Source organism: Zootoca vivipara, chromosome 7 (assembly GCF_965207765.1).
Source record: "Zootoca vivipara chromosome 7, rZooViv2.hap1.1, whole genome shotgun sequence".
NCBI classification, from domain to species: domain Eukaryota; kingdom Metazoa; phylum Chordata; class Lepidosauria; order Squamata; family Lacertidae; genus Zootoca; species Zootoca vivipara.
Window position 1 is genome coordinate 88522840 of NC_142590.1, and position 14320 is coordinate 88537159.

Genomic DNA, 14320 nt, shown 5'->3' on the forward strand with positions numbered 1-14320 from the left:
CACCACCACTATTACCTTTTCTTTGTATGGGTATTTAAGATTGTGTATGATATGCATGGATTTCAATAAAGGAAAAAGGAAAAGAAAAAAGGGGGAGAAAATTATTATTATTATTATTAATAATAATAATAAATTATTTATACCCCACCCATCTGGCTGGGTTTCAGCAGCCACTGTGGGTGGCTTCCAACAGAAAATTTAATTAAAATAATCTGTTAAACATCAAAAGCTTCCCTAAACAGGGCTGCCTTCAGATGTCTTCTATGACATCTGACCGGCGCGAATACGAACAGCGAATACGGACGAGCAGGTTGCCCCAACCGGCCGGCGGCGCCCACAAACGACACCCCCACGTTTCCGCTGTGGATGTTGTACCAGTTTTATTGGTAAAATTTGAACACAAAGCCTCACGGACGCCGGGACATGCTTTTCCTTTTAAAGAATTTCCACTGGACTTTAATGGTGAGCATCCAGTCGTTGACATACAGACTCTTACAAGCGGATGTGCACGCATGCCCCTCGGGGAGAAGGTGGCGGCATTCCGGCTGCGGGGGTGGTTTCTGCGCGAGGCACTGGGCACCTACGATTCATTTGCCAGCCTTCTGGGCCTTCTGGGCCGATTTGGTGACCTTGCCGGCGCCGCCGCTCTTCTTCTCCACGTTCTTGATGACGCCCACGGCCACGGTCTGCCGCATGTCGCGCACGGCAAAGCGCCCTGCATGGAGCACACGAAGGGTCGAGAGTGAGAGGCTGGGCGGAGGAGGAGGGCACTTCCTGCCAATGCCAGAGAGCCTATGGCGCTCTACTGCCCTCTAGTGGCAAAATGCGGCCGTGCAGATCTCGTTATTATTACTATTGTTGCTGCCGCCGCCGCCGTTATATATTTATTTCCCCCGCAACAGGGTCATCTCAAGGCGGGTGTACAGATAACAGCTAAAAAACATGGGGGAGGGGAACAATCGTTAAAAAAATGATTAAGCACTGATAGTATCAAAACTATCAAAAAGGAAAATTGAAAAAAAGGATAACATGCTAAAATTATTTGGTTGAAATATATGTAAGGGTGGGTGGTGAGACATCAGGACAGTGAGGCAGGAATTCAACTTTTTAATTTGTAGTAAATTTAAATTCATTTGATGTTAAATTCGCTAAAAAATGGAAAGCAGTAAAAATTAATTGGCAAAAATTTAAGACAGATAGGTAAAGGTAAAAGGTAAAGGAACCCTGGGTGGTTAAGTCCAGTTAAAGGCGACTACGGGGTTGCGGCACTCATGCCGCTTTCAGGACGAGGGAGCAAGTGTTTGTCCGCAGACAGCTTTTTCCGGGTCATGTGGCCAGCATGACTAAATCACTTCTGGGCAATGGAACACCGTGACAGAAACCAGAGTGCACAGAAACACTGTTTACCTTCCCGCTGCAGCGGTACCTATTTATCTACTTGCACAGGGATGTTTTCAAACTGCTAGGTTGGCAGGAGCTGGGACAGTGCAATGGGAGCTCAGGCTGTTGTGGGGATTCAAACCGCCAACCTTTTGATCCAGGAAGACCAAGAGGCTCGGTGGTTTAGACCACAGCACCGCTTGTGCCCCTTTTCTATTACTATTGCTGTTGCTGCTGTTATATATTTATTTCCCCCACCCACCCAGCAACAGGGTCTCAAGATAAAAATAATAACAGCTAAAAACGGGGGGGGGGGGGAACGACAATAAATGATTAAGCATTGATAGTATCAAAACTATCGAAAAGGAAAATTGGAAAAAAGGATAACATGCTAAAATATGTTATTGAGCAGCAAATAAGGATGGTATTGAGACATCAGGATAGTGGGGAGGGAATTCAGCTTTTAAATTTGTATTAAATTTGAACCCATTTGATGTTAAAATCGCTAAAAAATGAAAAGCAATAAAATTAAAATGTAAGATACAATCAAAACGATCTATCTATGTAAATACATTAAAACCATGCAAATCATAGAATTGTGGAGTTGGAAGGGACCCCGGGGGTCATCTAGTCCAACCCCCTGCATTGCAGGAATCTTTTGCCCAACGTGGGGCTTGAACCCACAACCCTGCAATTAAGTATCTCATGATCTAGCAACTGAGCCATCTCTGTATTTCGTATATTTGTGTTTTGATGTTTTGAATGTTTGCTCTAAGCCACTCTGGGCACAGCTCATTGTGGGAAAGTTACAGCTACTTTAAAAAGGAGCTTGCTGTGATCAAGGAAGGGGAAACCCTTTCCCAAATTGCCCTACACTGCTCTTTAAAACATCCTACCTTCAGAGATCTCAAAGGCAGCATGGATACGCTTCCGAAGAACTTTCGAACAGCCCAATGCTGCGCTTTGAAGCCCCAATAATCCGTGCTTCGAAGCGCAGCACTACCCAATGTCACAGTGACATCAGGTGATTGGCAGGTGGACGAGCCATTCAGCTGTCAAATCTGCCGCACTAGAGGTAGGGCAATTAAGATATGGGCCATAGAAGGTTCCCCCCGCTCCTAGGTCTATCTTACATCAGAGTTTCTGGGCATCTAGCCATTTAGTTTGAAATGGCCCTCCCGTCACCCATCTTGGCAGGCATCTGCAAAAGATACAAGGAAAGGTTAAGTTCTCACCCAGGGGTGGGTACTGGGAGAAGCTCTCCACACACATGGGCTTGCCCGGGATCATCTCCACAATTGCGGCATCCCCCGATTTCAAGGATTTTGGGTTGTCCTCCAGCTTCTTGCCGGAACGCCGGTCGATCTTCTCCTTCAGCTCGGCAAATTTGCAAGCGATGTGGGCAGTGTGGCAGTCAATGACAGGGGAATATCCAGCGCTGATCTGGCCGGGGTGGTTCAAGATGATCACCTAAGCCGTGCACAGAACGAGACAAGGTCTCAGGCCGGAACAAATTTGGGAAGGGCATGGCATGACCAGGACAACATTCTGGCTTTCCTAGCTGGGCAATGATGCTCCCTTGTGGAAGGCTGTTGAAAAGACAGCTGCTTCTAGCTACAGCATTCTGGAAAATGGGCTCCTGCAGGCTGGCAGTATTTTGCCATGATTTCAAGTCATGGGTCTGAGAGAGGGTTCCCCAAGAAAACCAGCAGTTTACTTCTGAATCGGAACAAATGCCAATCTGCAGAAAACCCAGTTGCTGTTTGTTCCATTTCATCAGCAAACAGCAGGTTTTCTGGACAAAAGCGGTGGGTCAAAAAAACGACGACCTTGAACCTGTGGCTTGAAATCACGAGACAAAAGTGCAGATGGGAGAAGCCATACTTTTGCACAATTAAAGCGGATGAAATCGCTCTGTCACCCTACTGGGGAAAATCCACCCTAAGAGAGAAATGAACTTCTTGCTGTTAGGAAAGTGACAGGGAGATGTACTGAACGAACAACTGGAAAGCATAAAAATACCCTGGAATACTCTCCAGTTTGGCTAATGCTAGAAACTAGGGCAGGAGTAATCAGTGTGGTGGTTTCCAAATGTTGCTGAACTACAACTCCCATCATCCTTCAGCAATGGGCATGCTGGCGAAGGCCAGGGCACTGGCCCTCCTCTCCACTTGGGAAGGTTTTACCTTTGCATTATTGCTTTCTTTTTCGTCTGAATCTGCTTTCAAGTGATAAGCCAAATAAATCTAAATAGCTACGTGCCTTGCAAAACATCCACGAAGGGGCATACTGAAGAGACAATTTACTTTTCTGTGGGATATGTTATAAATTTAATGAGCAACAGCCTGGCATTCTTTGTAAGGAGGAAAACAAGGGTGCTCAGTGACCCTTCCGTCAAATGTCTCTGAATGCGCGCCTACTGATTTGTCGTCCGCCCTACAGACTAATCAGGAGACAAATTATAACCTAGCACTGGAGCTAAACAACTTGGTCTTATGCTTTCACTGGGCTTCACTCCTAGCCCAGCTAAGTAGGCGCAGGATTGGGCCTTTAGCAATTTAACCGCACCAAGCAAACTATTAAAAGCTGGCGTCCCACAACGCGACTTCTGCAGAATAAAATCTCAGGGCTCTTGGTTAATGCTACGTCTTCATCAAGGGTCACCGGCAGGACAGAGGTCTGTCTCACGCATTCGGACGCAGAAGTCGTGATACGACGGCAAAAGCTTTCAAAATGGCTGCCGCCTCGCTTTCTGCTGACCTGAGAAGTGAACTGGGCCGCCTCCTGAGGTGGGTCGGATTTGCTGTCGCCGCAGACGTTGCCACGGCGGATGTCCTTGACGGACACGTTCTTGACGTTGAAGCCAACGTTGTCCCCTGGCAGCGCCTCGCTCAGGGCCTCGTGGTGCATCTCGACCGACTTCACCTCTGTGGTGATGTTGACGGGGGCGAAGGTGACCACCATGCCGGGTCTCAGGATCCCCGTCTCCACACGCCCCACGGGGACGGTCCCGATTCCTGCAGAGGGGAAAAGAGGGCAGCGGGGAACATGCAATAAAACACAATCCTCGAGACCATAGGTAGGTAGGCAAACTAAGGCCCGGGGGTCGGATCCAGCCAAATCGCCTTCTCAATCTGGCCCACGGACGGTCCGGGAACCAGTGTGTTTTTACACGAGTAGAATGTGTGCTTTTCTTTAAAATGCATCTCTGGGTTATTTGTGTGGCATAGGAATTCATTCGCTCCCCCCCCCCAAAAAAAATATAGTCTGCCCCCCCACAAGGTCTGAGGGACAGTGGACTGGCCCCCTGCTGAAAAAGATTGCTGACCCCTGGCTTAAAGCATATACAAACAGGTTTATCCCATATGTGGGTTGACCTAGTGACTGCAGTTAGCAGTCCGGGAAGTTCGCAGGACGAAAGGAAGATGGAAAAGAGATAGAGTGGCAGCATGCGAGACTCTCGGCAGCCACGTCAACACCATGCATTTAAGGCGCTATGACTCTACATCGCTATGGCTTCCTCCCAAGGGATTCTGGGAGCTGTCCTTTGTTACGGGTGCCGAGAGTCGTCAGGAAACCCCCTGGCGGTTTCACAAAGCTACAATTCCCAGGGTGCTCTGGAAACTGTAGTTCTGAAAGGGGAGCAGGGCGTCTCCTAACAACTGTCAACATCCTCAACAAACTACAGCTCCCAGAATCCTTTGGGGAAAGTCGTGACTGTTGAAAGTGTTATCATAGCAGTTTAAATGAGTGGTGTGGACGTGACTGAAGAGGAAGGGCAAGAGTTTAGCACTGGATATAACATCGGACAACTTAAAAACACACCTTTTGGGAAAGCATGGGAAACTGCAGGCCCGATGTCAATTCTGTTAATTTCAGCTGCGTATAACTGACAGCACACGACTCCGCAGCCCCTTTCATGGAAAGCCTGGAAATGTTTTATATTCTGGTTTGCATTTTGGTGATTTCATGATTGTTAAGGAACTGTCCCATCGGCTGCCGCCGTTTAATGCTGCTAACTGCTTTTTGAATGGCTGTTTTTAAATTTTGTCTTTTTTACGTTGTAGTTTATCCATTATAAGCCAATTTGGTGGAGGGGAGAGAATATACGGCATACCTTCCTAAGGTGGGCTGCAACCAACCAATCAATGCACTCCAGCATTAAAATGACATTTACGTATATATAGCAGTAAAATGGGTGTACTCTGCACCCTAAAAATAATTAAGCGGCACATAAATGCCTTAAATAAATTAAAAACTATTTAATTGAACATTGCAGCAACTCTACCAATGCCAGGAGGTTTTGCAAGCAACAGGTTTTTCGAAGGGACTGCATTATTATTATTTGCGAAATGTATCTTCAAGTGTGACATCATCTGAAGGAGCTTGTGAGTGACTTCGACAAATGAACTTAGAAATGCAAAGTGTTGAGACAAGGACAATAGAGACTTTAAAAAAGACTGGGAACCGTTTATGATGTATCTACAGAAATATTTTAAAGAAGTGGAATCATTAGCAGGGTTTGAGTAAACACAATTAAGAAATCAAGTATAGAAGTTAAGATGTAATAACTGGAAAATAACAAAGTGCAAGATGTAATTTGGAAAAAACATGCTTTATAAAAAAAGATAACATAAGAAAATTGATTGGAAGAAATTTAAAGTTTTTTAGAGAAGAATTGTAAGATTAGCAGTATTTAGCTAAAGATTTGGAAGTAAAAGGAGGTCGTAGAAGAGTGTTAGTTAAGTTTATTATGTATTAAGATTTAGTTAAGTGTTATTGTTGTATTGAATTTTAAGATTTAATTAGAATAGAATTGTATTTTGAGATAAGTATAAGAGATTTATAGTATTGATAAGTTATTAAGAGTATTAATAGGTTTAGATTATTATTAAAAAGATTGGAATCAAGATCTGGAAAGTACTAAGGAAGTAATATAAAGATACGTAGTTGGGAGGGAATGGAGGAAGTCGATAAAGATACGTGATATAAGATTGATTTGATTTTTGTTGTTGTTGTAATGTTGGTATTTTGTTATGTTGTACAGTAAATGTTTTGTGTTTCCTTTGTTCTGTTCTTCTGTTGTGTTTTCGCAAGTGTGTGTGTGTGTGTGATAAGAACATAAGAAAATTTAAGTTAAAGATTACAGAATTAAGGTAGAATAGTAATTTTTAAAAAGCAAGAAAAGCAAATATTTAAAGAGCCAGAAGAGGAGGTTGAGGAAAGTCGGGGGGGGGAGGAGAGATTGGGGTTTTTATGTTTTTTGTGATAATGGTGATTGTGTTGAATATAAAATTGTAAAACTTAATAAAAAATATTTTAAAAAAGAAATGCAAAGTGTTGGACAGTAGAATAGAGAAGTGTCTTTGTATTCATGTCCCTCGTTCCCCATCCTCTAGCATGTTCATTGCTGCCGTTTCAAACCAGCTTCCGCAATCTCGAGGATGAGAAACTGACTTCTTGCCAAAACCGAACAGTTGGGGCAACTTCAGGCAACAGGCACAATGGCTGCATACCTTGTGATCTACAATGCACCCAGGTAAATGCCAGCGTTGGCAATCAAATCCTCTTCTCTTCCTGTTGCTTAGACTACAAAAGCGGATTACTGCCTAGAAATCCACTTAGCCGAGCGAGGGCACCTGTCTACCTGCCAGGAAAGCTCCAGACTCACCTCCGATCTTGTAGACATCTTGAAGGGGCAGGCGCAGAGGCTTATCTGTGGGGCGGGTGGGGGGCAGGATGGTATCCAGAGCTTCCAGCAGCGACACTCCACTGGCATTCCCTTCCTTGCGCTCCACTTTCCAGCCTTTGAACCAAGGCATCTGCAAAACAAAATGGAGGGAGTGTGGATCCAGTGGGCCGTGAGGAAGGACCAGCCATATAAATCTCTCCCTCGTCACAAGGGCAGGAACTGAAGGGTACAATCCTTCCTTTGCTTCCCAGAGCAATCTGAGATTAATAATAATGATAATGATAATAATAATGATAATAATAATAATAATAATAAATCATAATAATACTAATTTATTTATACCCCGCCCAGCTGGCTGGGTTTCCCCAGCCACTCTGGGCGGCTCCCAACAGAATATTAAAAACACAATACAGCATCAAACCTTAAAAACTTCCCTAAACAGGGCAGCGCTCATATGTCTTTTAAAGGTAAAATAGTTGCTTATTGCCTTGACATCTGACAGGAGGGTGTTCCATAGGGCAGGTGCCACCACTGAGAAGGCCCTCTGCCTGGTTCCCTGCAACCTCACTTCTCGCAGGGAAGGATCCGCCAGAAGGCCCTCGGAGCTGGACCTCAGTGTCCGGGATGGACAATGGGGGTGGAGACGCTCCTTCAGGTATTAGCAGATGTTGATCAGCCATTATCACTGACCCTATGTCTAAAATCCCTGGTAGAGGACAAGGATCCAGAGATCAAGCTAAGGGTGGCCAAATTCTGTGCGACTGCCAAAAAACTTAGGGAACATGCTATGCTACCATAATGACTAAGGCCTTAAATGACAATTGTAGGTTATATTTTAGTGATTACGATTCAAGTTATATATTTTTAACTGCTGCTATATCTGTATTATCCCTGTTATACCCAATTGCAAATTCAAATGTATCCCTATCGTGTTTTATTATTTCCCTGATATTGTATGTGAGCTGGAACTGGTCTGTGACCGAAATTACCATATTTTTCCGTGCATAAGACTAGGGAGTTTTTAAATAAAAAAATTAGGTTTAAAATTGGGGCTCATCTTATACACGGGTAGTGCTGAGGGCTGTTCTATTAATTTGGAGTCCCCGAAAATTGGGGGCGTCTTATACACAGAAAAATTCAGTAATAAATTCATTCATTCATTCCCTGACCCTTGATCACACTGGCTGGGGCTAATGGGAACTAGATCTCCACAACACTTTAAATATCCTGCTAAAAACATTTTCGTTTAAGCCAGCCACCCCAGACATATAATTCTGACATCTTTTTAAATATGTGTTTCATAACAGTTTTTTTAAAAAACTGCTGCTTTTGTTTCAAAAACCCTTTAGGCGAGCCTTCCTTTCAACACCCGATTTCAGCAGTAATTTTAATGCACGTTTTATATTTTAGCTTCACGAGTTTTGAAGAGGCTGGGCACAGAGCTCCTGGTTCTCGAGACCTTTGGGCCTTTTCGGTTGAGAAAGCATCTGCTGCTACGTTCCCACTTCAAGCGGGCGATGAAAAGAAGAGTTCCATCTCGCCGGGCGTCCAGTTTCCCATAGCAACCTACCAGATGTGTCTGCAAAACCCAAAAGTAGGGCAGGACAGAAACAGCCTGCCTTCCATCGTCTGCCTCCAGCAACTGGTATTAAGATACACTGCACCTCCCCCTGGAGGTTCTGTTTACCTACCCCGAAATTTAAATGTACATCCATTTTAGCAAATCCCCTAACAAATTCAGCAATTGCAAGTGTGCGAGAGAGACAGTATCTCACTGATTTTCTCCATCTTTAAAGGTGGCTTCATCCCCTCCTGCATTTTCCTAGCCACCAAGACTTGCATTCAAGCCATGTCCTGTATTCCCGAAGCATGAGCCCAGCTGTGCAAAACTGTCAAGAGGATTCACAGAAACTAATCTCCGCCAACACACCAATGCTGACTTGCTGAATTTAAAGGTGGTCACATGACAGGCTCAGAGGGGTCACCTGACTTAGTTACGACATTAAGGAAGAAGCCCCAGCCCAGCCAGGAGAAAGGAAGGGAATATAAAGAGATCTGGAGGGCAAGCGGTAGAAAGAGAAGAAGAAAGAACAGGACCTGCACCTTTCTGAAAAAAATGCTATTCAAGAAAACAGAGTGTGTCTGTCTGAGCAGCGAAAGATACCACCATACAGGCAGAATTCAGTACCGAAATCACTTTTGCAAGTTACACATCACAAAACCTGAACACTTTGACCTGCGTAGGTTATGTATATAAAGCCAATTTGCATGTGTCACCTTATTATGTATAATTTCTTCTGCACCCCATTTGCTTCACTCTCACTTTCCCACCAGCTTCTGAGGCAAACTGCAAGCAAAATTCAAGTTTATCCCTGCGGTCGTGAGGGCCTGAAGGTTGCATTGTTAAAACACCGAAAGGAGACGTACTTGAGCCACTGGGTTTTACATCTAACTCCAAATTCTCCACTTGTTCACGGGACTGTGGAATCGCAGGAAATATACCCTCTTAGACCAATTCTACAGCCTGTGTTTGAAGTGAGAGGAACGCTCTCAGATGCAACACCCCGAGGAACAGATTTTCAGTGGTGATGCAAGGAATCCTCCCTATTTGCTACTGAGGACTAAGCCGAACGACCGCAAGTCCCGGGTTCAAATCTCTTGAATTCATTAAGCAGCAAGACACTAACTTCTTTAATCTCAGCCTTTAGTTTGTAATAATTCACCCGTTATAGTGGTCTGCCTTACAAGGTTGTTGTTGAAAGCTGCTGAGATTATATATGTGAACTGCTTTGAGCACATAGGAAAAGCTCTAAAGACCACCAAGTATAATAATCTCTCATAGAAATTTAAGTAACCAAGCAATTCTCTGTTTATTTGCTCTTATAACCTACCTTTCCTCAAAAGAGTTGAACACAGGCTACATGCGCCGCTGCCGCCCCCAATTTTTACCCTCGACACCCCTGGAAGTTTAGTTAGGGTGAAATACTTGGGGTGTGACCCAAGGTCAGCCAGTAAACTTCATGGCTGGCTAAGGATTTGAACCCAGATCTACCCAGTCCTAGGCCACAGCCACACCATACATACATAATTTTATTTGTATGCTGCCTTTCCAAAGTTCAAACCACGCTCAAGGCAGCTTACAACATAAAGAAGACACATAAACACAATGTAACAAAAGCAGCCATAAGCAATATATAAAACATCAAAAAAATGCACAACCAAACTGAACAATTTCTACATAAATCATAAGATCTAAAACAAAGATACAAAAAGTTTGTATCGATAACAGCAACAACCCCATCAACAAAAGTCCCTAAACGATACCCCAGCACCAAACATTTACAGCAATATCATTCTACTCTTAAAGTCCTGGCTCGCCCCCAAAGAATTATGGGGAATGCAGTTTGTCCAGGGTACTGAGTGTTGTAAGGAGACACCTATTCTCCTATTCCCACAAAGGCTGTCTAGCTAGTTAGCGCCATTATCCGAAAAGACCGCCTCCTTCCTTTTAAAGACGGGTGTGAAAATCAGTGGAGGGGACACTCTTGGTACTGCCACTGCCTTCTGATGTTTTTGGGGAGGTGACAGTCCAGCAGAGGTCACACTCTCAGGACCGCAATCCCTCAAAGACCACCTGACCCCATATGAACCAACCCAGACCCCGATATTATCATCTGAGGCCCTTCTTCGTGTGCCCCCTCCACAAGCGGTCCGAAGGGTGGCAACACAAGAACAGGGCCTTTTCTGTGGTGGCTCCCCGTTTCTGGAATGCTCTCCCCAAGGAGGCTCGCCTGGCGCCTTCATTACGTATCTTTAGGCCTTTAACTATCTGTGTGGCCATTTAGAAACAGGCAGGATGCTTTCAATGTACAGTGGTACCTCTACTTACGAATAACTCTACTTACGAATTTTTCTACTTACGAATGGAGCTCCGTCCGCCATCCTGAATGCGGTTTAGATAGGATTTTTTCTACTTATGAATTTTTAGATAGGGTTGCTTCGACTTACGAATTTTTTCTCCCAATGCATTCCTATGGGATTCGACTTACAATTTTTTTCGACTTACAAATGTGTGTTCGGAACGCATTAAATTCGTAAGTAGAGGTACCACTGTATTTCTTTTTCCTCTCGGTTTTAATATAGCTTTTTTTGTAAGTGGAGAGTTGTCTGTGTGGCTATGCACTTTAGGACCCACCCTATTCTCCTGAAGGTGATCTGTTTTGATCAACGTATTTTTAAGTTGCTGGGACCCTCGCAGGCAAGGGGAAGTTTAAAAATGTAATTATTAAATCTCGGCAAGCCCGGAGACTCACAAATGTTGGAGAAACTTAAAACCGTGAGAAGCTGTGGAGTTACAAACTGATGCAGGAACAAGAGCAGGACAGAGTGATCACTTTGTTGGCCAGACAAAGCCCCAGTTCATACTTTTCAAAATCCACCCCCCCCCAAATACAGAGCATCTCACCGCTATATCCACATGACACTCCAGTCCTCACATGCCTGTTCTTTCTCTCAAAAGTGAGGAAAGGAATTTCTTCCCAGGAATTGGACATTGATGTGGATGCCTCAGCATAATACAGTGGTACCTCGGTTATCGAGAGTCTCGGAAGCTGGGCGTTTCAGTTTTCGAATGCCAAAAACCCAGAAGTAAATGCTTCCGTTTTTGAACACGCCTCATAAGTTGAACAGCTTCCGCTGCATTCCCTCCCTCCCACCCCCATTTCTCCATTGACTCTGCAGGCTGCCCTTTCCGCCTCGGTTGTCAAACGGTTCAAAGTCGAGCAGTCTTCCAGAACGGATTGTGTTTGACGACAACCAAGGAACCACTTTACTTTTACCTGCCCCATGGAACGGCAGTGATGGGTCAACTGTAGGGGTGGACGTTATATATCCATTTCGGTTTCTCTCAATTTCCCACTCTGTATTTGAGCTCCCCACATTTCTGCATCCTCACAAAATATTTGTCAGGTTTTTGTGCGCATTCCTCCTCCTAACACATCTGCTTCTGCTGCATCGAAAAGTTCTGGGAAGTGCGATTTTTTTTAACAAAAAACAAAAACCAGATTGTAAGGGGGCTCAGCTTCCAATCACAGGCCCAGCAACGCCCCACAAGGCACAGATTTGAAGCAACGTACTACTGCCCTGTCTCGCTTGACCTCCATATTTAGGAAGTATAAATTCCAAAATGACGTCGCCCTGTTTTCCCCAAACCTATTTTTAATTAGATTGTTTAGTGTCATCTCCCCAGCACTGGCAGCTGGCGGCGTTCAGCTGTCTGGGATTTGGGTACGCCGATTAAAATAATTGGCTAAAAAAGCTTTTAACAGGCGGTGGCGGCGAACGATTACTTGTTTGCAGAGTGCTACATGATCGGTGCTGGGCCTGCCCTCACAACAACTTTGTGAACTTGGCCACCCTTATTCCCATTTTACAGACATTGTGACTGAGGCCGAGGGGCACAGCTGAACAGCAGCTTCTTCTGCTCCCAGATACAACCCGGAATGAAGGCTGTGTGATCATCAGAATAATAATCTTTCACATCATGCTGTACAGCAGTGGAATTTGCTGCCAAGGAGCATAGCTGCCAAGTTTTCCCTTTTCTCGCGAGGAAGCCTATTCAGCATAAGGGAATTTCCCTTTAAAAAAGGGAGAACTTGGCAGCTATGCCAAGGAGTGTGGTGGAGTCTCCTTCTTTGGAGGTCTTTAAGCAGAGGCTTGACAGGCATATGTCAAGAATGCTTTGATGGTGTTTCCTGCTTGGCAGGGGGTTGGACTGGATGGCCCTTGTGGTCTCTTCCAACTCTATGATTCTATGATTCATAGTATTTAAGTAACTATTTAAGCCTCCTTTAGTGGAGCAAGGGGCTCTCCGAAGCTCGGATTAATGCACTAGTTTTACTGGTATGCAAACTGCTCTGGTAGCATTTTCCAGCAGAACAGCAGGATATAAATGCTTTGAATCAATTACAAAAAACTTTAGTAGTAGAACAGGCTAGGCCAGACACCCTTTATCTTGTTAAGAACTAGGCCTTAGTCATCCCAAAAAGAAATTATACAACTCACTGTGTAAAGGTGTACAAGAATTTTGGAATAAAATATACGAAAAATTGAAAAGCATGCTAAAAATAACATTTGAAAAAACACCCGAATTGTTTCTGTTAAGATTCCCGAAAGTATGCCCAAGGATAGGAAAAAATATATTATTGTATGGAGGGGTGGCAGCTCGGACGCTCATCGCTCAGAAATGGAAAGGGGAAGGGGTACCAGCGGTAGAGGATTGGCAAATTAAAATGGTAGAATATATGAATTTGGCTAAAATGACAGCAGCAATAAGAAATATTCCTAAACAAAAAGTTCAAAACGAATGGAAATTAGTGGATTATTTTAAAAAAGAAGGTATAAGAACAGATTTGGTGATTTGCTAAACTTAAATAATGTATGAAGAGAGAAATCTAACAGATGTAGGAAGATGAAACACCTGTGCCAGGTGGTTTAAATAATAAAAATGGAGAAAACAAGTCAAGGGAGTAAAAGAGGGGTAAGCGATAAGTCGACAATCGGAAGCATTTTAATTTTAATTTAATTCTTTTCTTTTTGTTTTTCTTTGTTCCTCTTTTTTGGTTTGTATATTTAGTATGATTTTTCTTTTTTGGATCTGGGAATAATTGTGTTGAGATTTTTGGGTTTTGTTATATTTATGTTATGTCAATTATATTTTGGTATCCTTATCTTTGGTTATTTATGTTATGTTTATGTTATATTATTGTATGTGGTGTAATGTTTTAATAATCTGAATAAAGAACTTTTTTTAAAAAAAAAGAAGAAAAAGAAATTCTACAACTCACAACTCCAGCACTGACAGCCAGTGGTGCCCCCAAACTAATGTTTTCCAAACTTCTTAGCCTCAGGGAAGCCTTTGTGCATTGATTGGACCAATAAAGAACAACTGAAAGATGGCGGCAGAATCTCAAGGATTACAGGACATGCTTGATTCACGCTCATATTGAGTAACAACCAGGTTTGCTGGGTCTGGTTGTCACCCTGCATAAACGGAGAGCTCATCCACTTTCGCCGGGCCCATATTTTGATCGTATTGTGGACAAATTAATTCCCACGGACCCAAGAGTGTCGTGGCTCTGCTTTGCAAAAATCCAACTGAAGCTCAGCTAAGCAAAATCTGTCATCGGATCCCATCCAGGCAATTGTTAAGATCCGATTCAGCCAGGAAAGTCATGTTTTCGCAAGGCA

General features: G+C 43.8%; 1 protein-coding gene across 1 annotated transcript in view; it reads right to left on the reverse strand.

The window, feature by feature from the left end:
• Window positions 1-361: 361 nt before the first annotated feature.
• EEF1A2 (eukaryotic translation elongation factor 1 alpha 2) overlaps window positions 362-14320 on the reverse strand; it is a 31834-nt gene continuing 17875 nt past the window's right edge. Inside the window, exons 5-8 of the mRNA XM_035122625.3 lie at window positions 7052-7202; window positions 4141-4397; window positions 2616-2850; window positions 362-715 (exon numbers count right to left, since the gene is read on the reverse strand). Of these exons, the coding sequence (XP_034978516.1) occupies window positions 588-715; window positions 2616-2850; window positions 4141-4397; window positions 7052-7202 (771 nt within the window). The 3' untranslated portion in view covers window positions 362-587. The remainder of the gene's footprint in view (window positions 716-2615; window positions 2851-4140; window positions 4398-7051; window positions 7203-14320) is intronic.